The sequence below is a fragment of the Pistacia vera genome, unplaced genomic scaffold, assembly GCF_008641045.1.
Source record: "Pistacia vera cultivar Batoury unplaced genomic scaffold, PisVer_v2 Contig162, whole genome shotgun sequence".
Taxonomy (NCBI): Eukaryota; Viridiplantae; Streptophyta; class Magnoliopsida; order Sapindales; family Anacardiaceae; genus Pistacia; species Pistacia vera.
This window is the reverse complement of record NW_022195705.1, coordinates 575,340-598,622: the sequence shown is the minus strand read 5'-3', so window position 1 is coordinate 598,622 and position 23,283 is coordinate 575,340. Positions and strand designations below refer to the sequence as shown.

At 36.8% G+C, this 23,283-nt stretch overlaps 7 protein-coding genes and 1 long non-coding RNA gene across 9 annotated transcripts; 6 read left to right on the top strand and 2 right to left on the bottom strand.

Annotated features, from left to right (window-relative positions):
* Positions 1-174: 174 nt before the first annotated feature.
* LOC116125288 (pentatricopeptide repeat-containing protein At3g24000, mitochondrial) lies at positions 175-2,968 on the top strand. Its single transcript, XM_031411033.1, has one exon. It carries the CDS (start codon positions 477-479, stop codon positions 2,427-2,429), a length of 1,953 nt encoding a protein of 650 aa, XP_031266893.1. The 5' UTR covers positions 175-476; the 3' UTR covers positions 2,430-2,968.
* A 335-nt stretch (positions 2,969-3,303) lies between these two features.
* Positions 3,304-4,461, top strand: LOC116125257. Its single transcript, XR_004127307.1, has 2 exons — positions 3,304-3,613; positions 3,791-4,461. It is a non-coding gene; the product is annotated as an uncharacterized LOC116125257 (long non-coding RNA).
* A 2,211-nt stretch (positions 4,462-6,672) lies between these two features.
* On the top strand, positions 6,673-10,972 carry LOC116125273 (probable galacturonosyltransferase 4). 2 transcript variants are annotated; one of them, XM_031411013.1, is made up of 9 exons: positions 6,673-6,911; positions 7,080-7,114; positions 7,206-7,247; positions 7,364-7,409; positions 7,516-7,709; positions 8,271-8,542; positions 8,719-9,076; positions 9,318-9,893; positions 10,547-10,972. In XM_031411013.1, the coding sequence occupies exons 1-9, from the start codon at positions 6,902-6,904 to the stop codon at positions 10,820-10,822; spliced, it is 1,809 nt and encodes a 602-aa protein (XP_031266873.1). In that variant the 5' UTR covers positions 6,673-6,901; the 3' UTR covers positions 10,823-10,972. The 2 variants fall into 2 exon arrangements, with proteins under 2 accessions (XP_031266873.1, XP_031266872.1); XM_031411012.1 differs by having other exon boundaries at positions 6,673-6,972.
* A 1,832-nt stretch (positions 10,973-12,804) lies between these two features.
* LOC116125293 (cell wall / vacuolar inhibitor of fructosidase 2-like) lies at positions 12,805-13,660 on the top strand. Its single transcript, XM_031411038.1, has one exon. The coding sequence runs from the start codon at positions 13,014-13,016 to the stop codon at positions 13,596-13,598; it is 585 nt and encodes a 194-aa protein (XP_031266898.1). The 5' UTR covers positions 12,805-13,013; the 3' UTR covers positions 13,599-13,660.
* A 296-nt stretch (positions 13,661-13,956) lies between these two features.
* LOC116125310 (F-box protein At4g09920-like) lies at positions 13,957-15,488 on the bottom strand. The gene is made up of 3 exons (XM_031411050.1): positions 14,637-15,488; positions 14,404-14,553; positions 13,957-14,311 (listed from the first exon to the last, which is right to left on the bottom strand). The coding sequence occupies exons 1-3, from the start codon at positions 15,486-15,488 to the stop codon at positions 14,033-14,035; spliced, it is 1,281 nt and encodes a 426-aa protein (XP_031266910.1). The 3' UTR covers positions 13,957-14,032.
* Positions 15,489-15,530: 42 nt separating this feature from the next.
* On the top strand, positions 15,531-16,382 carry LOC116125287 (cell wall / vacuolar inhibitor of fructosidase 2-like). Its single transcript, XM_031411032.1, has one exon. The coding sequence runs from the start codon at positions 15,736-15,738 to the stop codon at positions 16,318-16,320; it is 585 nt and encodes a 194-aa protein (XP_031266892.1). The 5' UTR covers positions 15,531-15,735; the 3' UTR covers positions 16,321-16,382.
* Positions 16,383-16,678: 296 nt separating this feature from the next.
* Positions 16,679-19,838, bottom strand: LOC116125309 (F-box/LRR-repeat protein 13-like). The gene is made up of 7 exons (XM_031411049.1): positions 19,335-19,838; positions 19,150-19,248; positions 19,029-19,049; positions 18,376-18,492; positions 17,359-18,252; positions 17,126-17,275; positions 16,679-17,033 (listed from the first exon to the last, which is right to left on the bottom strand). The coding sequence occupies exons 1-7, from the start codon at positions 19,836-19,838 to the stop codon at positions 16,755-16,757; spliced, it is 2,064 nt and encodes a 687-aa protein (XP_031266909.1). The 3' UTR covers positions 16,679-16,754.
* An 852-nt stretch (positions 19,839-20,690) lies between these two features.
* LOC116125317 (pentatricopeptide repeat-containing protein At2g35030, mitochondrial-like) lies at positions 20,691-22,876 on the top strand. The gene has a single exon (XM_031411058.1). The coding sequence runs from the start codon at positions 20,716-20,718 to the stop codon at positions 22,672-22,674; it is 1,959 nt and encodes a 652-aa protein (XP_031266918.1). The 5' UTR covers positions 20,691-20,715; the 3' UTR covers positions 22,675-22,876.
* Positions 22,877-23,283: the final 407 nt, after the last annotated feature.

Genomic DNA, 23,283 nt, shown 5'->3' with positions numbered 1-23,283 from the left:
CCATATGTGATTTTAACAAAGGTAAGTACACTGGTTAGTAAAATCTGTTAGTATGCAAAGTATTATTATATGTAGATACATAGATTAACGAGAGTGCATTCTATAGTATTAGTATATACTATATTATTCTACCAGCACTGGTCCGTTTCCCTCCTCTTCTTGGGGCGGTGTTACTTGTAAATTGACAACGAGAGGCAGCAAATGACAAATCATAGCGAGCCCTGGCAATTGGATCAGATAATATTGAATAGGCAGTGTAAATTTGGATGAAATTATGGGTATTGGCCTGTGAAGAAGTGGCAATATCGGGATGCTAAATTTTTGCAAGAGTACGGTATGCAGCCTTGAACTGTGGATGGGAAGCAGCGGTTTATGTAGTTTCTGTCTCTGTCTCTGTCTTACATCATTTTTTCAAGTTTCTAGAGGACCTCAGCTTCTTTACAAGTCCAATTTCATAGCTTTCTTTGTAACCAACCATGTTCAAGTTTAAATATACTTGGCTTTCTGAATCTTCTACTCTCTCTATTCAATTCAAAAGATATCTTGTACGTGTTTCCACTTTAACTGACTCTGAAACTGAAATTGATCATTCCTTAAATTCTTCCATAATCCAAGATAAAGACTTGCTCCTCAAAAGCCACCAACATTCAGGTACCGGCCTTCATGTTCTCGACCTCGTTAACCGCGGGTCAATGGAACCTGATAGAAGTTTATACAATACGTTGCTTAAAAGATGCACCCATTTAAAGAAACTTAAAGAAGGAAGAATCCTTCATGCCCATATAGCTGTATCCGTCTTCAAGGATGATCTTGTCATGCACAACACAATTATCAACATGTATGCTAAGTGTGGTAGTTTAGATGATGCTCGCAAGTTGTTTGATGTAATGCCTGTCAAAAATATGGTTACTTGGACTGCCTTGATCACTGGCTATTCTCAGAATGACCAACCTCAAAATGCTCTTGTTTTGTTCCCTCAGATGTTACGGATTGGACTGAAACCCAATCAGTTTACGTTGTCCAGTGTGTTAAAGGCGTCTGGAACTAGGCCTAGTGATGAGTTTGGCAAGCAAGTTCATGCGTTTTGTTTGAAATTTGGTTACGATTGGAATGTTTATGTGGGAAGTTCCCTTTTGGACATGTATGCTAGGTTTGGTCGAATGAGGGATGCCTGGTTGATCTTTAATGAGCTAGAGAGTAAGAATGACGTTTCTTGGAATGCTTTGATTGCTGGCCATGCTAGGAAGGGTGAAGGAGAGATTACTCTCGGGACATTTTCGAAAATGTTAAGAAAAGGCTTTGAGCCTACCCATTTCACATATTCTAGTGTTTTTACTGCTCTTGCCAGCACAGGGTCTCTGGAGCAAGGCAAATGGGTTCATGCACACGTGATTAAATCGGGTGGAAAGCTTGTTGCTTTCCTAGGAAACACTCTACTTGACATGTATGCTAAATCGGGTAACATTGAGGATGCTAAAAAAGTTTTCAATCGATTGTTGAAACCAGAAGTGGTTTCTTGGAATTCAATGCTTATTGGATATGCCAAACACGGGCTAGGCAAGGAAGCAGTGAGGTGGTTTGAGGAAATGCTGAGAATTGGAGTCGCACCTAACAAAATAACTTTCCTCTGTGTTCTTACTGCTTGTAGCCATGCTGGGCTTTTGGATGAAGGGCAACATTATTTTGAAGTGATGAAGAAATACGGCGTAGAGCCACAGGAGTCACATTATGTGACTATTGTTGATCTTCTTGGTCGAGCAGGACTTCTTGATCGAGCTGTGAAGTTTATAAGAGAAATGCCAATAAAACCCACTGCAGCTGTTTGGGGAGCCTTGCTTGGCGCATGTAGGATGCATAAGAACATGGAATTAGGTGCTTATGCTGCTGAACGTGTTTTCGAACTTGATCCACATGATTCAGGGCCTCATGTATTGCTTGCTAACATCTATGCCTCTGCTGGTAGACTGGGTGATGCTGCGAAAGTGAGGAAGATGATGAAAGAGAGTGGGGTAAAGAAGGAACCTGCTTGTAGTTGGGTAGAGACCAAGAATGCAGTTCACATGTTTGTGGCGAATGATGATGCCCATCCTCAGAGAGAGGAGATCCTCCATATGTGGGAGGAAATTAGTGGAAAGATCAAAGCGATTGGTTATGTCCCAGACAGTAGCCATGTACTCTTCTATGCAGACCAGCAGGAGAGGGAGGCAAGGTTGCAGTTACATAGTGAGAAGCTTGCTCTGGCATTTGCACTTATCAGCACACCTCCTGGATCCACCATTCAGATCAAGAAGAATATCAGAGTTTGTGGTGATTGTCATTCAGCCTTTAAGTTTGTATCAAAGGTTGTGAAAAGGGAAATCATTGTGAGAGACAAGAATCGGTTTCATCATTTCTCTAATGGTTCTTGTTCCTGTGGGGACTACTGGTAATGCAAGATATCAAATCCCAGTCACCGACAAAAGTATGAGCTAAAGAATTTGTTGATATGAAACTACTCAATTACCCACCCCTCTGAGATAGGATATGTATTGGCAATGAATTAAAGTTTTAGACTCCTGACTTGCAAGGAAAAATTAACTTGTTACAGGGGCATTCATGATCAGTTAATGGGGGCTAGGAGTGCTATTTTGAACCAAATTTGAGGAGAAATTACTTCCCATTAGAGTAAAGCAATACCTGATGGCAATCTCTTGTCCAATTAAAATCATTGATTGCTAGGCAATCAATGAAAATCTGGCATACATTCAGGGGACCAAAGGCAGAAACCTGGAAGGTCCTATGCATCTTAAGGATTTTCATTTTGGATAATGTCATTATTCTTTGATACCGAAAGTGGGTAGATTAACTAGGGAGCAAGCACAAGTTTTGACAGGTTTAGATACTGAATTCAATGAAACCGGTGTCATAGATTAGTTAGGGTGAACTCATTTTGTCTTTCCTTATAAGTTTCAAATACTGGAAGTGTAATCCCAGCATTTATGTGCTATATTATTCATAAATATGAAATTCATTTATATTTTTACATTAAGTATTCCAACTGGCGAGTGAAATTGGAGTCAATTCTTTTGTTGAATGATCAAGTTGGATTTGGATCAGTTTGTGTAGAGATGTTGGATTCCATCTTAACATTCATAATGTTTTCATTCACGTATCTTATTATAGTAAGATCCAGCACAAAATCACTTTGAATAAAAAAATGGAAATATAAAAAACAAATGGGTAGAGAAATGAGATCCATAAGAATACAGATAATGGGAAATGATGTGGCCAAAATAGAGAGGCAAAGGGCAGTAGGTGGATATAGATGAGTAGGAGAGTAACAAAGTGGAGACAGATGTGAGAATGAGAAGAGAGAGGGAGATGTACCAAAAATAGAATGATCATAATTCAGGAGAGAAAGAAACGCAAAAAGAGGAACCAACCCCATTGGTTTTTATCAAATTTTGTTCTTGCAGGCAGGCAAGCGGTTTAAATGTGTGACAAGGACTGTGTGTATGCGGTTGAAACGGTTTTAGCTTATAATCGCTTAGCGTGTGAGCAAAACTTTAATCATCCTCACCATTACATTTATCATTCTACCTTTTTTATTCAATTTAACTTCTAATCTTCTAAGGTAATAATACCCTTAACCCTTTTGTCTCTTTTCCAAGTTTGATATTATCTCTTTTGTTCTGAATCTAATTCTATTCTCATGATATGATTTTCTAGAATTTTGTCAGAAGATTGAAAGTCTCAAAATCAATTTTTCATTTTGTTCATATTCTGAGGCTCTGTATATGTGTGTATGCAGAAAGCTAACGGAAATGGAGCAGGAGAACAGGAAGAGAGGAAGAGAAGAATTGGGAGAGGAGAAGAAAGAGTTTTTTGTGAAGAATGCAGCAAAGAAGCAAGGTGTTAATTATAATGATAGTGAGAGTTCCATTGTATCATCGGAAAACCATATAGCATTAGGAGTATTTGATTTTCCATGGCTGCATGAGCATGACGAAGGAATCATATCAAAATTATCAGACGAATACTGGAATTTCCAAGACAGCTTCTCCTCCTCACTGGATGAAACCTGCACTCAAACAGAGGTTGCATGTTTGTATGAGATTCCAACATTTAACTCATCAATAAGTTTAAGTTTTCCAGACAGTAAGTTTGAGGAGAATGTGGATTGCATTTGGAGTTTCCTCCTTAATCAGCCGCTTCAACAGGGCGTACCTAATGACTAGAAAACTTTTGCAATCCATGTAAACTATATATTACTATAAAATATTTAGATATTTGGTTGGTATTATATTACAAAATAGGCTGCCCTCACAAAGTATGTTTTGGCAGAATAGACTAAAACAGGCCTGAGGTAAAAAGTTTCTCTTTTGTTTACCATTTTTGTTTTTGGTGTTCTGGGCATTCTTTTGCCCACAGTTGCTTATCTGCTAGATGTGAATGATATGTTATTTGCATATTGTCACTCAATCTTCTAACTTCTCAAAACCCAACAATCATTAAAAGAAGCAAGCAAAATGTTATATTTCTGTTGGGCTTCATTGATACATACTGTTACAACTTACAAGAAGTCCAAGCAAAACAAGGTTGGACATGAAGGCTTGACCCACCAGAAAATAGAACTCAAATCCACCTCATAACATGAACCCGATTGTTGAGCTTAAAACTAAAACTGTGCTAAAAAGAATCTTGACGTGTTCAACACCATGTGATAAGCACAAAGTGAAATGTTTTTTCTCCCACTTTAGATAAATAAAAAAATAAATATAAAATAAGAACCCGTGAGGCCCCTCATTTTCAGCCTCAAATTGTGTGACCAACGATCACTTTTTCTTATTTTTGGGGTAAAGTGTAGCCAATGCTTCGCTGTTGAAAGTTTTACTAATTGCATATACAGTCAGTCATTTTGTCTCTCAATTCATGCTTGGTTTCTGCTTTTTAAGACTGTCACAGTTCACAGGATGGAGTGGGCTTATTATTATGCTTTGGAGGATCTACTATCTAGATTCTTGTTCAGAAAAATAAATACCAATCAGTAAAAATTTTGAACAAAAAAAACAATACAATGGTGGCTGTAAAAAAGCAGCTGATAATCTTTATTAATGGAGTATGAATATCATTCGAGGACTCAACTAAACCCCATAACTTGTAACCGTTGTATCCTGACTGTAAAGTGTAATTGATAAAAACAAAAAAAGGGTACCAAACTTGTGATTGAAGGACACTTTATATAAAAACAAGCATAATAATTTATTGGACCAGGACAAACAAGAGATGGTCCACAATGGCTAAGGGCAGGTATAGGCATGATCAACCGATAGTCAGGATATTATGACACTTGTTGATTGATAGCTATTTTTTTTTTCAAAGTAAACTATTTTTTGATTCAATGACACTTTTATTTTAAAATATCATTTTATTATCTAAATTTATATATTATTGTGATCCTATATTACTATTTCTCTTCTTCGATCATCACTCACGAAAATCTCTTAAATCCTACTCCCATCTCTGTCAATCACCGACAATCGAGCAATTATGGTTTACGCAATCACTATTCTTAAGTCAAATTCTGATCAAACCCAACCACAAAAATTCAATCTTCTACCACCAAAAGACTCAACGGCCTTCCTTTTTCAAAAACCTCAACGGTTTGGATCTAGTTTGCTCTCTTTTTCATTGCGGAAATATAAATTTGGGTAATAAAATAGAATTTTAAACATCAATAGGTGGAAAAGTGTCATTAAGCTATTATTTGGGTGGGAAGAAAAAAATGGTTAGCTCTTTTTTTTTTTTCTGCACTGCCGACACCTTCCATTCCATAACATAGAGATACCATTCATTATGATTTATGAGATTTACACTCTTCTTAGTTAGGTGGTTGGATTCCATGCCGATGCCATTACCCACAAATCTCACATCACAATCACTTCACATAAAGGAATTTTTAGTATTTGGTGTGATGGCAAACAAACCAAAGGAGTGTTAGACACATTTGAGCAATAAAAAAAGCATCTTGCTGATTGAGAATTGTTGAAGATGGGATAAAAAATATGTGATCTGAGGGGAGGTTAAGTATATAAATATATGAAGGTAGCAGCTAAAGCTTTCGTGGACAGTGATGTAGAAGGTGACATATTACTTCTCTTGTGATTAAAACAAACAACAACTGAACGCAGAGCATGAGTTATATTATAATAAATCTGCTAAATAATAAGAGAGAGTCAAATGGCCATTTCCGCAAATTAGTGCACAACAGAAGCAGTAACATATGATTATCTCAATCTTAATATGATAGAATAAACATAAAGCTGACTCAAGTTTTATTGAAGAAGGAAATATAAAAGTAGTTGAAAGATATCCATATCCAGTTGAACTGTGAGTTGTAATCTATCTAGCAAAGTGGTGGTGAGAGTTGAAAGTAAATTTACACGGTTTTGAAGAGCAAAGCGTGTGGTTAAATATGGAAAATAGAAATATTGTGTTGCTTCCGGTATAAAACTTCACCCCTTTTGGTCTTCTATTCCATTCTAAAAGCTACTGCTCACGATTAATATATAAACAGTTATTTTCTCATTATTTTATTTTCTCTCTCTCAAAATCACCCATTTCGCCGACGCTTTCTTGCTCAAGTTATTCTCCACACCACATATAATACATTACAAAATCCTACATTCCAACTGCTTTACTTCGGAACCCAGAAAAAGAAGGCAGAGAGTTTTTAGAGATTAAAAATAGGTGATGAATCTTAAAGATTGGTGTGTGTGATACAATAATGTTGTTGTTGTTGATGAAATTCCCTTTATATTAAAACCAACAAAGGCTGATTTCTTCAAGAAGAAAGATCCAAAAAGTGCTTCTTTGCTTCTGAAACCAAAATGAAGACCAGGAATTTGGTGTTGCTGATGTTATGTGTTACGGTTATAGCTCCTATTGTTCTTTATACTGATAGATTCTCTGCCTCTTTCAAGGCTTCTTCTTGTATGTTCTCTTCTTCTTCGTCAATTAATTTCTTTTCCTATCTCAATTTCATACCTCGTTTCTTCTTCCTCAATTAACATTTTTCTGGGTTTGTTTCGTTTTTGCAGCTAGAAACCAATTTCTTGAAGATCTTTCAGCTTTTGTAAGTTTTTTCAACTTTCCTTTTTCACCCCTTGTCTTTCAAACAAGATAAGATATTAAAGTTTCAATCTTTCTTCGTTTTTTCTCTTCAGACTGTCGGTGGTGATGCCAGCCATCTAAATCTTCTTCCCCAGGTGCTTTTATGTTCATGGGTTTTTTGTTTTTTAAAATAGTTTCTTACTCATAAAGCTCAGATCTTTCTATATTATCCCTTCAAAATCTCATTTTTTTTCTTCCTTGTTGCATATAGGAATCTTCCACAACCCTTAAAGTACCCATTGGAATAGTTTTTTCAGGTTGGCTTTTTCATTCTTTCTCATTGTTTGTGTGGTGAATTCAAGAACTTTTGTTGGGAAGTTGTCAGTACTTGTATCTTATGTGTTAAATTTGCTGTATGAGCAGAATCAAGGGAGCATAAATTAGCTAGAGTTTTGTCTACAACAAATGATGTTGATCGGTCTCAAACGGATAGTATCATCAAACAGGTCACTGATCTGAATCAGAGTGAAAATGAAATCAAGAAAAGTTCTGGAGATGCTGAGGACAAGATTAAGGCATCTGAGCAGCAGAATTCTGATAATGACTCTCAAAATATGGTAATTTTCATTTTTTTTTTAATTCCAATTTTATAATCAGAACACTCATGTATATGCATTGAAGTCTTGGATGGTTACTTGTAGGTTTGAAGGTGAAAGGATTAGTTAGCTTGCAGGTAGTTTAGTAGTCATTTTGACGCTTTTTCTTTATTTTATTCTAATTTAAAATCCCTATTACTAGATTGCTTCTGTTGGTGGAAATAGTCACATACAAGGGTTTGACTGCTTCTAAGTTATACCATAATAATTCCAAGGGTCACTTGTAGGCTATTCCTTTTCATTAGTTGAATTTCTACCGACGAAGAATTAGAAATCTATCATATATTAGCTTTAGCAATTGAAACTGTATTCTTAAACTTACTAGTTATGAAAGTTCATGTGAATTATCCAATTGGAGATAGTGTGTTTTTCCACTTAAGATGGTAAATAATGCCAAGTTCCTTTTGATTTACCTAGTGCACTAAAATCCTAATGACATTTTTCCCCTTTGTATATAACATGGCTAAGGATCCTACTTTTGGTGTTTTTCATATTTTATTTCTTTTGGTTTTCTGCAAATAGGAGGCACAGCAAAAACAAGAATCCTCTCAAAACTCAGGCAACATCGGTAAGAAAGAACCCATAAACATCAACAATGGGAAACGGATTGAAAAAACAGTTGTGCCAGATGCTCGGGTACGTCAGCTTAAAGATCAGCTCATCAGGGCAAAAGTGTATCTTTCACTTCCAGCCACAAGGAACAATCCCAACTTTATAAGGGAGCTCCGACTGCGGATTAAAGAAGTTCAACGTTCTCTTGGGGATGCAACCAAAGATTCTGATCTGCCAAAGGCGTAAGTCATCTTACTTTTCTGCCTGATTGAAGTCTGTTTTTTGTCTTTCGTATTATTGGGTTCTTTGTTTGACTTGCAACCTTGTAACATCTTAAAAGTTTAAATCATTCAAATCCTTACTGGACTGTTGTTCTTCCATTTGCTTTTATCACTAAATCTGATATTTGTTGATGCAGTGCCTACGAGAAATTGAAGGCAATGGAACAATCCTTGGCCAAGGGAAAGCAGATTCAAGATGACTGTGCTGTGGTTGTAAAGAAGCTTAGGGCTATGCTCCACTCAACAGAGGAGCAGCTCCGTGTACACAAGAAGCAGGCTTTGTTTTTGACTCAGTTAACAGCAAAAACACTTCCCAAAGGCCTTCATTGCCTTCCCTTACGCCTTACAACCGAGTACTATACATTAAATTCTTCTCAACAGCAATTTCCAAATCAAGGAAAATTAGAAGATCCCCGGTTGTTCCATTATGCCCTTTTCTCAGACAATGTATTGGCAGCAGCTGTTGTGGTAAACTCTACCATTACCAACGCTAAGGTAATAAATACATTCTTCTTTAGAGGCCACACTTAACTCTCCCATGAGTTGCCTAGAAAGACAGCAAATATAAAAAAAAAAAATGAGAATCAATGTTCTGATAACACCATTTTTCTTTTTCCTTTTCTTTTTCTTGGAAAAAATGGTTTGGAGCATTAATCAAGTTACTCTCTCTTTATTTAAAACCTTTTGCTTTCGGTTGACATGTGTTACTTACCTCATTGCATGGTATTCTATGCAGCATCCTGGAAACCATGTTTTCCACATTGTTACTGATAGGCTTAATTATGCGGCCATGAGAATGTGGTTTCTAGTAAATCCACCAGGCAGAGCTACTATTCAGGTTCAGAACATTGAAGAATTTACATGGTTGAATGCAAGTTACAGTCCAGTTCTCAAACAGTTGGCTTCTCAAGCCATGATTGACTATTACTTCAGGACACATCGGGCAAATTCTGATGCAAATTTGAAGTTCCGGAACCCAAAATACTTGTCCATCTTGAACCATCTTCGCTTTTACCTACCTGAGATCTTCCCAAAGCTCAACAAGGTGCTGTTCTTAGATGACGATATAGTAGTTAAAAAGGATCTTAGTGGACTGTGGTCTATTGATTTGAAGGGTAATGTCAATGGTGCTGTAGAGACTTGTGGAGAAACCTTTCATCGGTTTGACAGATATCTCAACTTCTCAAATCCTCTTATTTCAAAGAATTTTGAACCCCGTGCTTGTGGATGGGCATATGGAATGAATATCTTTGATTTGGACGAATGGAGGAGGCAGAACATTACAGAAGTTTATCACACATGGCAGAAGCTGGTAAGCAATGTGCTTTAGATATTTGATTAAATGATGAGCAGAAGTGGCATGAAATTGGAAATTTGAAATTTGAAACATGTATTTCGAACCTTGGTTTTTATGTCTTCGTTGTGGGATTCTTAAGAATTTAATCGATGGTAAATGTTCAAACTTGGTATTTAACAATTTGTGTTTATCCTGTTAATATATTTTATACTTAGAAGACTTGTAAGGAGCTACATGCATACCTGGATTATTGTGTTTTCCCTTAGGCCTTTGCAATGCTATTTAGGGACCTCTCAACATCTGTAGTCACTGTTGTTAAATAGAAATGCAATCAAGCATTGAGAGCTGTTAGCAATGAAAAGTATTTGGTTCTCATCAGCATCATAAACTTAGTTACATTTTCTTGCACAAATAGGTCAATTTCCTGGATATCCAACCTTGAATTTCTATTAGTTGGTAGGCATTGATTGTTCCTTTTATTATTATTATTATTATTTTTTTTTTTTTTGGCTTTTCTTTTTTATGTTTGTGTTTTGGGCAGTTTATGGATGTGCATTCATTCATTTGTGATGGTTGCATCGAATACACATTCAAAGTCCATTATTTGATCACTGTTATGCTTGAAGACTTTACTGGAACTGTTGTCTTATTTCAATTTCTTTTTACAGAATCATGACAGACAGTTGTGGAAATTGGGAACACTCCCTCCTGGTCTTATAACATTTTGGAAACGCACATATCCCCTTGATCGGAATTGGCATGTGCTTGGCCTTGGCTACAATCCCAGTGTCAACCAGAGGGATATTGAAAGAGCGGCTGTTGTACACTATAATGGGAACATGAAACCGTGGCTTGAGATAGGTATACCAAAATACCGAAACTACTGGGCGAAGTATGTAGATTACGATCATCAATATTTGCGAGAGTGCAACATCAATCCATAGAATGAGCATCACAGTTTCCTCAAAGTTTTCTCTAAATTACCCATGTTGGCCATAGATTTTTATAGGTCTTCCTCTCTCATTTAGGTGCTCTTGTTTGAAAGTATAAGCTCCCAGGTTTTATTCTTTTCTGTATACATTTTGATTTTTTATTGTATTAAAAAAAAAAAGCCCCGTAACATCTAAATCTCGGTGTTACGTACTTTATACAAATAAAAAACCGTAGCCATCGTTTATACGTCGAAACATATACATTTACTAAACTTCGATCTAAAAAAAAATTTTGGGGCTCATCATTAGTGTACGCCATTTTATCGAGATCAAGTTCATGTATAATAATTTGTGCACCTTTGCTTAAGCAACATTGAAGCCCTTAGTATTTGAAGTTTCTTTTTGTGAATATCAGCTGAGTTTTGAGTTCAGTGAAATTTGTTGACATGTGATGGCTGCAAATTTACTGCTCTTGGCTTATGAATTGCAATTAATGGGGTGGGAAGACATTATATGAATGTATTGATATGATAGAGATGGTTGTATTTGTTTAGTTGTCACTGGGAAGAGATGAATGAATGAGATATTTGAGCACCTAATCATGTAACATACAGATTTTTGCATCTTTTTGTTCTTGGCCCAGTTGATTTCAGTGTGGTGGAATGTTACTTTTATCTCATAAAATAACATGTTCCGGGTAGTTCACATGTGGGTTGGTTTGATTGGTTGAGGAATGAGGGAGAAAGTAGTTCAGTTGTGAATAGAATAGTGCTGGGCTAGCTAATATTATATATTAATTGCACATAAAATTGTACAGGCTGTTGTTGGCTGTTTGCATAAGGGTACAGTTAGGTTTGAGTATAACGTTATGGTGGTCACGTAATAGCATTCACTTGTTGGTGGGGCTGCTCAGGTCAGCTTTGCCCACCATTCTCATTGCTTTGTCCCACCACACCGCAATATCCTGGCCCCAGTTCAGAATTTTGGTAATCTAACTTGGCAACTGGCATTGGCATATACTCATTCATGGCTTGTATTTGAAGTCTTAAGCTGATGTTAGCTTTCATCGACAGCTTTGGTTTCAAACTTTCACTTTCTTTCTTTCACGTGAGTCAGGGGATTCCCATTAGTTCCCCTTGATTTTATGGATTTTTATGTTTATTTTATTTAAATATCCTTTCTTTCCTTAAAATCAATCATGTTTCTTCCTGTTACGTAGTCAAATGTCTACATGATCAAGTCATTCAAGTGCTCAAGTCTTTTATCCTCCATTTTTTTAAGCTTTGAACAGATTTAATGACAGCTGTCAAAGTATCAGTATGTGGCAGAAGCAAATCTGAGGTGGCTTTGCTTTGAAGATTCAGAAGTAGTAGATGCACAAAATTACAGTAACTTAACTAGATAAAAAGATAAGAGTAAGATGAAGAGGAACAAGGAGTGATTCTCAGATGTGGTTGTATGTACTTTCTGAAATTTGTGTTTAAATGTTTCAAACAGTAAACAGATGCCATGTAGAAACAGGTACAGGTAATAGTCTATGTTGCGTAATCATGTTGAATAAAATTACTTATCATCTTCATTATGTAATATACTACTTTGATCTATGATGTTATCAACCTCCGAAGACTTGGAATTGTTCCTTATGAACTCTTAAGTCATGCAGTTTCAATCATCAAGCTTGATTTTGATGATGTCTGCAACAGCAAACCAATATTTTTCCACAAACGGCAATTGGCAACAACTCCAGCACCTTAAGATTCAGCAGTTTCTTCAATATCATAAACATATGGGAACATGTTCTTCAACTCCAGAAATTCTAAACTACTTGATCGGGCAAGAGAAAAGCTAGAGGTCATTGGTGGTTTCTAGTGTATTACCGATGCATTGAAAAGGAAAGAAGAGTCAGGAGGTTCACCGATGTATATATATATATATATACACCCTTGTATCTCGCATTCACCACTGTTGTTCCTGTGATTCATTGTCGGCCATTGGAAGGGTAAACCAAAGCATCAGGTGGGACAAAATGTGGACCTCTTTAATTTCATAACTTTAAGTCATTACTATACGTTTCGTCAATAAATTCTTTAACACGTTTGATTAAAGGATGATAATATTGATCAAGGCATTTGAAACGACAACTGGGTGTATTAATAGTCTTCTACCTTTCACATTTTTTACCTTCCCCTTTTAAAGTAAGTTGATGTTATATATCCATTTGGATGACTGGCTAATACTTTCTAAAAATCCGAAAATGCTCAACTTCCATCGGTTACTCTCCATCCTTTCCTTCATCTTCATATTCTCCTTGATTTCACAAGCAGATCACCATGATTCTGCCACTATTAACACCACAAAGCTAGTTGTTCAAGTCTGCAATCAGACATCCAACTACACCTTCTGCGTTGAAGCTCTCTACACCGACCCACGAACCCCAGATGCCGATAGGTACAGTCTCGCTTACGTCTCGTTTGGCTTAGCCTATGTCAACGCCACCACCACTCAAGACCGCATAACTAAGCTGCTCAAGAACGCCACCACCGTCCACGACCGTGACAGTCTCCAAACCTGTCAGTCTGATTATAAGAAGGCAATTAACGCTCTGCAATCCGCCTTCAACGACTTGGACTCGGAGACTTTTTTCACCCTGCCTGGTTTAGCAAATGATACAGCAAAGGCTGCTGCTCACTGTCAAACTCATTATCCGCCTTTGACTTCCAAAACCAAGGAGCTTAACCATCTTTCTGAAATATGTATTGCCATCTCCAAATCATTTGTAACTACTTAACTTCATCTTCAATCTTTATGTTACACATGGCAATGAAATAAATTAATTGTCCTGACGCTTAATTTCTAGTTTTCTTCTTTAATGGTGATGTTAATTGGGGTTATTTGTGTTGATGAAAGTTAAACAGCGGGCGCTCAGTAAAAGAAAGATCCAACTGAAAATACAAAGTGATACAGAGAGTCTCGTGATTGTTATCATCGACTTTAATGGTAGTTGATTTTGGATTCATCTTAGGCACCAAATTTTGTGGACCCATATGTAGCTAGAGAATCCGATTTTGATTTTGCAAGATTAATTTAATCAGCCGCCTCATATTTAACATGCATGCACCTTCAATCAATAATCATCAATGTCTTTGAAACGAGTTTAATGGATTTAAGTAGGTACAAATAAACTTGAATCTGAAAATTAACATTAACTTTGACTTAATTAAGTTAACGAGTTACAAGGTCAACCCCTGGAGGTATATAATCCGTTAGCATCTTTGTACTCTCTCCGGCGCATTCTCTAATTCTCTCCGACCATGTTGCTGCAGAAGGAAGTTCAACTATCATTCTTTCAAGTAGTGTGGCGTTTTCAAGTAAGTTGATGGCGAGTTCAAGCTCCACTGGAAATCCACAAAACCCTACCAATTCCACCACCTTTAGATGTTGATGAGGCCGTTTCTCATACCGATATATGTCTTTTCTTCGGCTAAAATGGACAAGTAGAAACTGCATTCCATTTTCAAGTGCAGAAGTAGGTCAGATTACTATTATATGATGCTATAAATTAAATAGTTAATTAGGTGATACAATTCCATTACCTTCAATGTTAGTTTATGCAGATAAGGACATGCGTTCATTGTGTGAGAAACCAACCCAATCAGGCTTCGATCAGAACTTCCAACAAAAATCTCAATTGTTAATTGCCTTAGTTTAGGCAAGGTACAAGGTAAGAAATCATGAATACTCTCCTGAAAACCAAACAATAAAAGAAGAGTTAATAATTATATAATATTGAAACACAAAACTTTAAATTTAGTTAATTACTAATTACCATGGTCGACCGGTATTTCTGCAAGTCCAGAGTTTTGAGCTGAGGGAGAATGCTCTTTATTGAGTACATAAGATTCCTTATTCGAGCCACACAAAAAGCCGAACCACCAATCCATACGTCAACAAGTTGGGGAACATTGGTAAGATGTAATTTGATCTCCCCTCCAACGTATTTAAATGATACAAGACTTGGAGCAGAAATTTCAATCTCTTCAAGTAAGTGGCAACACTGGATGTCTAGGGACTTGAGTTGGATTGAGGAACCAACAACCTTTAAGCTTGATAAAGTTGAAGAGTATGCCACAAGTAATTGTTCCAGAAATGGGCAGTTGTAAATGAAAAACTCAAGAATTTCTTTGGTAATGTTCACAGCTTCTAAACGCAGAGATCTTAGAGCATTAACACTTGATAAAAAATGAGTAATGGTTTTGAGTTTGTTGAAAAACTTTTCTGAGAACGTGTATTGGTCTATATATGATACTCCTTCATTATATGGCTTCAAGTTCAACTCAAGCTTTTTAACACCCTTGTCTATGGCGGTGTAAATCCAATGATTAATGGCACTTTTATGTAAATCTTTCAGATCAAAACGTATTCTAAACTCGTTTATATTTGAGTCTGCACGCAATTCCAAGACTCTATTTACCCAACCTATGTACTTACACCTTTCTTCATCTGATGCTCTTCGAAGATTATAAACATATAACGGCTTTTGCGGGTCTTCAAAATTCAGAGTGGTGCTGCAAGTCCACAAACATTTCCATCTACTGGAAAGAACACTAGTCCTTGCAGCTTCATTAACAGTTAGGCGAGATATAAAGTTAACAAGAATATCATCTGGGAGTTGACACATTCACCACTGTTGTTCCTGTGATTCATTGTCGGCCATTGGAAGGGTAAACCAAAGCATCAGGTGGGACAAAATGTGGACCTCTTTAATTTCATAACTTTAAGTCATTACTATACGTTTCGTCAATAAATTCTTTAACACGTTTGATTAAAGGATGATAATATTGATCAAGGCATTTGAAACGACAACTGGGTGTATTAATAGTCTTCTACCTTTCACATTTTTTACCTTCCCCTTTTAAAGTAAGTTGATGTTATATATCCATTTGGATGACTGGCTAATACTTTCTAAAAATCCGAAAATGCTCAACTTCCATCGGTTACTCTCCATCCTTTCCTTCATCTTCATATTCTCCTTGATTTCACAAGCAGATCACCATGATTCTGCCACTATTAACACCACAAAGCTAGTTGTTCAAGTCTGCAATCAGACATCCAACTACACCTTCTGCGTTGAAGCTCTCTACACCGACCCACGAACCCCAGATGCCGATAGGTACAGTCTCGCTTACGTCTCGTTTGGCTTAGCCTATGTCAACGCCACCACCACTCAAGACCGCATAACTAAGCTGCTCAAGAACGCCACCACCGTCCACGACCGTGACAGTCTCCAAACCTGTCAGTCTGATTATAAGAAGGCAATTAACGCTCTGCAATCCGCCTTCAACGACTTGGACTCGGAGACTTTTTTCACCCTGCCTGGTTTAGCAAATGATACAGCAAAGGCTGCTGCTCACTGTCAAACTCATTATCCGCCTTTGACTTCCAAAACCAAGGAGCTTAACCATCTTTCTGAAATATGTATTGCCATCTCCAAATCATTTGTAACTACTTAACTTCATCTTCAATCTTTATGTTACACATGGCAATGAAATAAATTAATTGTCCTGACGCTTAATTTCTAGTTTTCTTCTTTAATGGTGATGTTAATTGGGGTTATTTGTGTTGATGAAAGTTAAACAGCGGGCGCTCAGTAAAAGAAAGATCCAACTGAAAATACAAAGTGATACAGAGAGTCTCGTGATTGTTATCATCGACTTTAATGGTAGTTGATTTTGGATTCATCTTAGGCACCAAATTTTGTGGACCCATATGTAGCTAGAGAATCCGATTTTGATTTTGCAAGATTAATTTAATCAGCCGCCTCATATTTAACATGCATGCACCTTCAATCAATAATCATCAATGTCTTTGAAACGAGTTTAATGGATTTAAGTAGGTACAAATAAACTTGAATCTGAAAATTAACATTAACTTTGACTTAATTAAGTTAACGAGTTACAAGGTCAACCCCTGGAGGTATATAATCCGTTAGCATCTTTGTACTCTCTCCGGCGCATTCTCTAATTCTCTCCGACCATGTTGCTGCAGAAGGAAGTTCAACTATCATTCTTTCAAGTAGTGTGGCGTTTTCAAGTAAGTTGATGGCGAGTTCAAGCTCCACTGGAAATCCACAAAACCCTACCAATTCCACCACCTTTAGATGTTGATGAGGCCGTTTCTCATACCGATATATGTCTTTTCTTCGGCTAAAATGGACAAGTAGAAACTGCATTCCATTTTCAAGTGCAGAAGTAGGTCAGATTACTATTATATGATGCTATAAATTAAATAGTTAATTAGGTGATACAATTCCATTACCTTCAATGTTAGTTTATGCAGATAAGGACATGCGTTCATTGTGTGAGAAACCAACCCAATCAGGCTTCGATCAGAACTTCCAACAAAAATCTCAATTGTTAATTGCCTTAGTTTAGGCAAGGTACAAGGTAAGAAATCATGAATACTCTCCTGAAAACCAAACAATAAAAGAAGAGTTAATAATTATATAATATTGAAACACAAAACTTTAAATTTAGTTAATTACTAATTACCATGGTCGACCGGTATTTCTGCAAGTCCAGAGTTTTGAGCTGAGGGAGAATGCTCTTTATTGAGTACATAAGATTCCTTATTCGAGCCACACAAAAAGCCGAACCACCAATCCATACGTCAACAAGTTGGGGAACATTGGTAAGATGTAATTTGATCTCCCCTCCAACGTATTTAAATGATACAAGACTTGGAGCAGAAATTTCAATCTCTTCAAGTAAGTGGCAACACTGGATGTCTAGGGACTTGAGTTGGATTGAGGAACCAACAACCTTTAAGCTTGATAAAGTTGAAGAGTATGCCACAAGTAATTGTTCCAGAAATGGGCAGTTGTAAATGAAAAACTCAAGAATTTCTTTGGTAATGTTCACAGCTTCTAAACGCAGAGATCTTAGAGCATTAACACTTGATAAAAAATGAGAAATGGTTTTGAGTTTGTTGAAAAACTTTTCTGAGAACGTGTATTGGTCTATATATGATACTCCTTCATTATATGGCTTCAAGTTCAACTCAAGCTTTTTAACACCCTTGTCTATGGCGGTGTAAATCCAATGATTAATGGCACTTTTATGTAAATCTTTCAGATCAAAACGTATTCTAAACTCGTTTATATTTGAGTCTGCACGCAATTCCAAGACTCTGTTTACCCAACCTATGTACTTACACCTTTCTTCATCTGATGCTCTTCGAAGATTATAAACATATAACAGCTTTTGAGGATCTTCAAAATTCAGAGTGGGGCTGCAAGTCCACAAACATTTCCATCTACTGGAAAGAACACTAGTCCTTGCAGTTTCATTAACAGTTAGGCGAGATATAACGTTAACAAGAATATCATCTGGGAGTTGACTCACCCAATCCTCCAAATCCAAAATACCTTTGTTCTTAGTATCGAGCTAATAAAGAAGTAAAAAAGAACATCAATAATAACCCAAAACAATGGAAAAAGAAAAAGAGTATTACCTTCATCTGGGTATTTGAAAAGGTATACAAAGTTCTCTCCTTCATGATCAAGTTACCCTTGAAGATTCTTCAATAACGCGAAATTTATGCACACTAAAGTTAGTGATGAAGAAGATGGGAAATACAATGATCCAATTGCTGCAATAAGTCAACTGCCGTCTGGATGAGCTTATCTGTGCAAATCAATGACGCCATTATCATTATAACATTCGCTTGTTTAGAAAGGTACGTTTACATTATAATATAATTATGGTAACATTGACATGTTTGTTTGATCGACAGTAACCAAGTCGTCCCACATTTGGATTTGTACATAGCTAATTGGTAATAAATGGTGAGTGGGGTAACTTCTTGAAGTGGCATATATAAAACTGTTGGTCTTCATCCATGGACTGATGATCAGAATTGCAACACACATGATGCGTTTGTACCAAGTTGATCAGGTAAATGTTTCTCCAATTTCTTGGTGCCTTCTCTGGCCCCTTGCTTGCTGCCCATGTCGAAATCGGCTCCGGGTATGTAAGGGCTAATAATTTGAACAATCATTTTATGAAGCAGAGTAGCATTTTCAAATAAGTAGAAGGCAGTTTCAAGATCAACCACCTTGAGGTGTCCATGAGAGCATTTTGGAAAGGTCTCTACCTTTTTTCTTCTGCTATGTTGTATACATCCCAACTGCACCATTAATATATTATTCAAAAACAAACACCATTTCTATATCAGCAAGAAGCTGTATCATGATCAGATAATTGTTAGAAACATATAAGTGATTGATGCTATTAGTAAAACATTTACCTTCAATGTCAACTTATGCAAAACATGCTAGAAACCAGACCAACAAGGCTTTCACTACCAGCTCCCACAGTCACCCCAAATGTCAAGTGCCTCAATTTAGTAAAAGCATATTCCCTTGAGAAATGCATACTGTCCTGAATTTAAGAGAACAAAAAAAATACATTAAAAAAGTACTTACGTTAACATACACCTCCAACAATTTAGAATTTAATATACTGACCTTTTTCAATTGAGGGAGAAAGCTTAAAATGGGGCTAATAATATTCCTTATTGGAACCCAAGGCCAAGGCCACCACCCACTACCCATGGATACATTAAGAAGCAAAGGGACATTGTCAACATGCAACTTGATTTCGTTTCCAATATATTTAAATGATAAAAGACTGGGGTCAGAAATTTCAACTTCTTCAATCAAGTCGCATTTGTGAATGTCAAAGTGCTTCAATTGGGTAGATGAACCAACAACCCTCCTCGATAAATTTGAGTAGGCCACTCGTAACTGGTCCAGAAATGGGCAGTTGTAAATAAAGAACTCAACAATCTCTTGGGTAATGTTCATAACTTCCAAACACAGAGATTTTAGAGACTTGACACTAGATAAATAATTACTACATCTGAGGAGGATGTTGAAACACTCATGTGAGAATGTGTAGTGGGTGGCATGATATCCTGAGCCCCCATAAGGACTCAAGTTCAATTCAAACTCTTTAACTTCCTTTCCCATGGCTCTGTAAATCCAATTATTGATGACACTTTCATGAGAATTTCCCAAATCAAAGCCTATCCTGAAGAGATATATGCTGGAGTCTCCATCAAGTCTAAGACTTTATTCACGCAGCTGATGTACTTTGACCTTTCCTCTTCTAATTTATTTGGATTTTGATAAAGATACAACAGCATCTCTGTTGCATCAAAATTAAGGGTAGTGCTAAAACTCCACATACATTTCCATCTTCTTGAAAGAACACTAGTCCTTTCAAGCTTCTTTAACATTACTTAAGCGAGAGATAATTTTAACAACAATATCATCTGGAAGTCGACTAAAATAATTTTTCAAACAGTCATCATTCGTAGCATCCAACTGATGAGAAATAAATAGAATTAAGTCATTCAAACATTAAGTCAGAACAAAAGAAAAGTAATTATGACAATATAATAATGGTTATTAGTAGAATTTTTCATAGCAAAAGGGCTGTACCCCGTAAAAAAGAATAGAAATAACAAAAATACCTTGGCTCCAGCATTTTTATAGATTGGCTGAATCCTCTTCCTCATTACCTCTGAAGAAGTTGGAAAACAGTAGCTCAAAACCTTATTGTAAGTCAATGGTTAATATCTATGCATGGCCAAACAGTAGCTCAAAACCTTATTGTTTGGAAAGTTACGCTTATACAAGGCTTAATTAATTATCATTTTATTTGCCCTATGAGTCCAAGCAGATAAATTGGGGAACCGACATTGCATTAGTTGAAAATAAACTAAGAAGGTTGGTCAGGAACTTGACCATTTTTGGTTTTTCTCTTCCCTGAAATCCAGTGTGATTTTATCATATAAACCCTGGTGATGGTTCTCTAGCATGGAACACAATCCTCATTTTAATCATGTCACTTTTTCGTTACCGTCGCCATCTTTCAAAGTTTCCCGCCTTATTTTCTTATCTGGCACGTTCAAACCTTTCCTTCTCTTTCTCTTCTCACACAAAACAAAAAGTCTCAAGTACGAGGGTGAGGCCAACTAGTTGGGATGTTTACAATTACAATAACAAGATTTGTCACCTAGGTCGTACTGGTCAAGTCAAAGAAGCAAGGAAGTTGTTTGATGAAATGCGTCAAAGAGATACTGTTTCTTATGCTTCCATGATCACCGTCTATTTAAAAAACAATTGTTTGCCCAAAGCCGAAAAACTCTTTCTGGAAATGCCTGAAATAAACATTGTTGCTGAATCCGCAATGATCAGTGGGTATGTTAAGGTGGGTCGAGTAGATGATGCGAGGAAAATATTTGATCAGATGTTGGAGAGGAATGTTTACTCATGGACTAGTTTGATTTCGGGGTATTTTAAAGTGGGACAAGTTGATGAAGGCCGTAGGCTTTTTGATCAAATGCCGGAGAAAAATGTGGTCTCATGGACAACTGTGGTTTTGGGTTATGCGCACAATGGTTTGATTGATCAAGCTCGTGATATTTTTGACCAGATGCCTGAGAGAAATGTTGTAGCCTGGACGGCAATGATCAAGTCTTATATTGACAATGCCCAAATCAATGAAGCTCTTAACCTCTTCCATAAAATGCCTGAAAAGAATTTATATTCGTGGAACATTATGGTTTCAGGTTGTCTAAATGCTAAAAGAGTTGATGAAGCTTTTCAATTTTTTAACTTAATGCCTCAAAAGAATGCAGTCTCATGGACAACTATGGTTACTGGTTTGGCAAGAAATGGGATGGCGAAACTTGCCAGGGATTACTTCAATCAGATGCCTAAGAAAGACATCGTAGCTTGGAATGCAATGATCACAGCATATGTTGATGAAGGGGACATGGTTCAAGCTAGTGAGATTTTCACTTTGATGCCACAAAGAAATATTGCGACTTGGAATGTGATGATTGATGGGTATGCAAGAAATGGACTGGAGGGTGAAGCTTTAAAGCTGTTAAACCTAATGCTTCATTCTAGGTTTATGCCTGACGAGACTACTATCACTAGCGTATTAACCTCTTGCCAGGGCATGCTAGAGCTCACCCAAGCTCATGCACTAGCTATTCATCTTGGTTTTGATCATGAGACCTCGCTGTCAAATGCTCTTGTTACTATGTATTCTAGAATTGGTGATGTCAACTCTGCTAGGCTTGCATTTGAATATCTTGATGTCAAGGATGTTGTGTCATGGACTGCCATGATATTAGCATATTCAAACCATGGGTATAGTTACCACGTTTTACCTGCCTTTGTACGCATGCTAAAGGCAGGTGTCAAGCCAGATGAAATTACATTTATTGGAGTCTTATCAGGTTGTAGTCATGTTGGTCTTGTAGAGAAAGGTCAAAAGCTTTTTAATTCTATGAGTCATGCTTATGGTTTGAAACCAAGGGCCGAGCATTATTCATGTCTCGTGGACATCCTAGGTCGAGCAGGGCAAGTGGAGGAGGCCATGAAGGTTGTTTGCCAAATGCCTCCTGATGAGTGTGATGTTGCTGTTTTGGGGGCATTGCTTGGTGCATGCAGGTTACACGGGAATGTAAGAATAGCAGATGAAATTGGGGAGAAACTAATAGAGCTGGAGCCAACTAGCTCTGGCTCATACATTCTATTGGCTAATGTATACGCAGCATGTGGGGAATGGGATGAGTTTGCGAAAGTAAGGAAAAAGATGAAGGAGAAGAATGTGAAGAAAGTTCCTGGTTTCAGTCAAATTGAAGTAAAAGGCAAGAGTCATCTATTCTTTGTGGGGGACAGGTCTCATCCCCAGGTTGAGGAGATTTATGGACTTCTGCGGCAGACTCTGTTACCCACAATGAGGGACATGGGTTATAAACAAGAGAAACCATCTTTATCGGTATAGTTCTCAAAGTACCAAAGCAAATTGTGAGTCACTCGTAATTCATTTTATTCATAAAGAGGTTAATAGAATATTCAAGAAAATCTTGAAAGCCATACATTCTGAGGTTTGTATTTTGCTCACTGGCACATATTCCATTTATGATTTGGTCTTAAAAGTGGAAGTCTGTGCACCTTGAATGTTAATCCGATTATTTTATTGCTTTGCTGACCAGAAAGAAAATTGATTTCTATATAGGTTGTGTAAAGTAACATGTTCTAGTAATTCAAGTTTTTCAAATTAGCCAATCATTGTCTTAAAGCTGCAAATGTGATCTCTTTTTGAACATAGAAGCCAAGAATTGAACTTTCAGTTTGAATTGAGAGCACTAGGAAATGAGAGATAAATTTTGAAACTTGTTTTAGAGTTTTTTTTTTATCTGGGTTCTCAAAGTTGTGTTTCATTGGCAAGATATTAGAAGATGCCAAAGCTCAAAAATGAATTACTAAAGGAATCTTTGATCAAAAACAGATACAAAAAGAAGATGATTGATTGGAGGAAAAAATAACAAGAGGAAAAGAATAAAGATAGAAATTAATTATAGAGAATGAATGAATAAAATAAGTAGAGAGA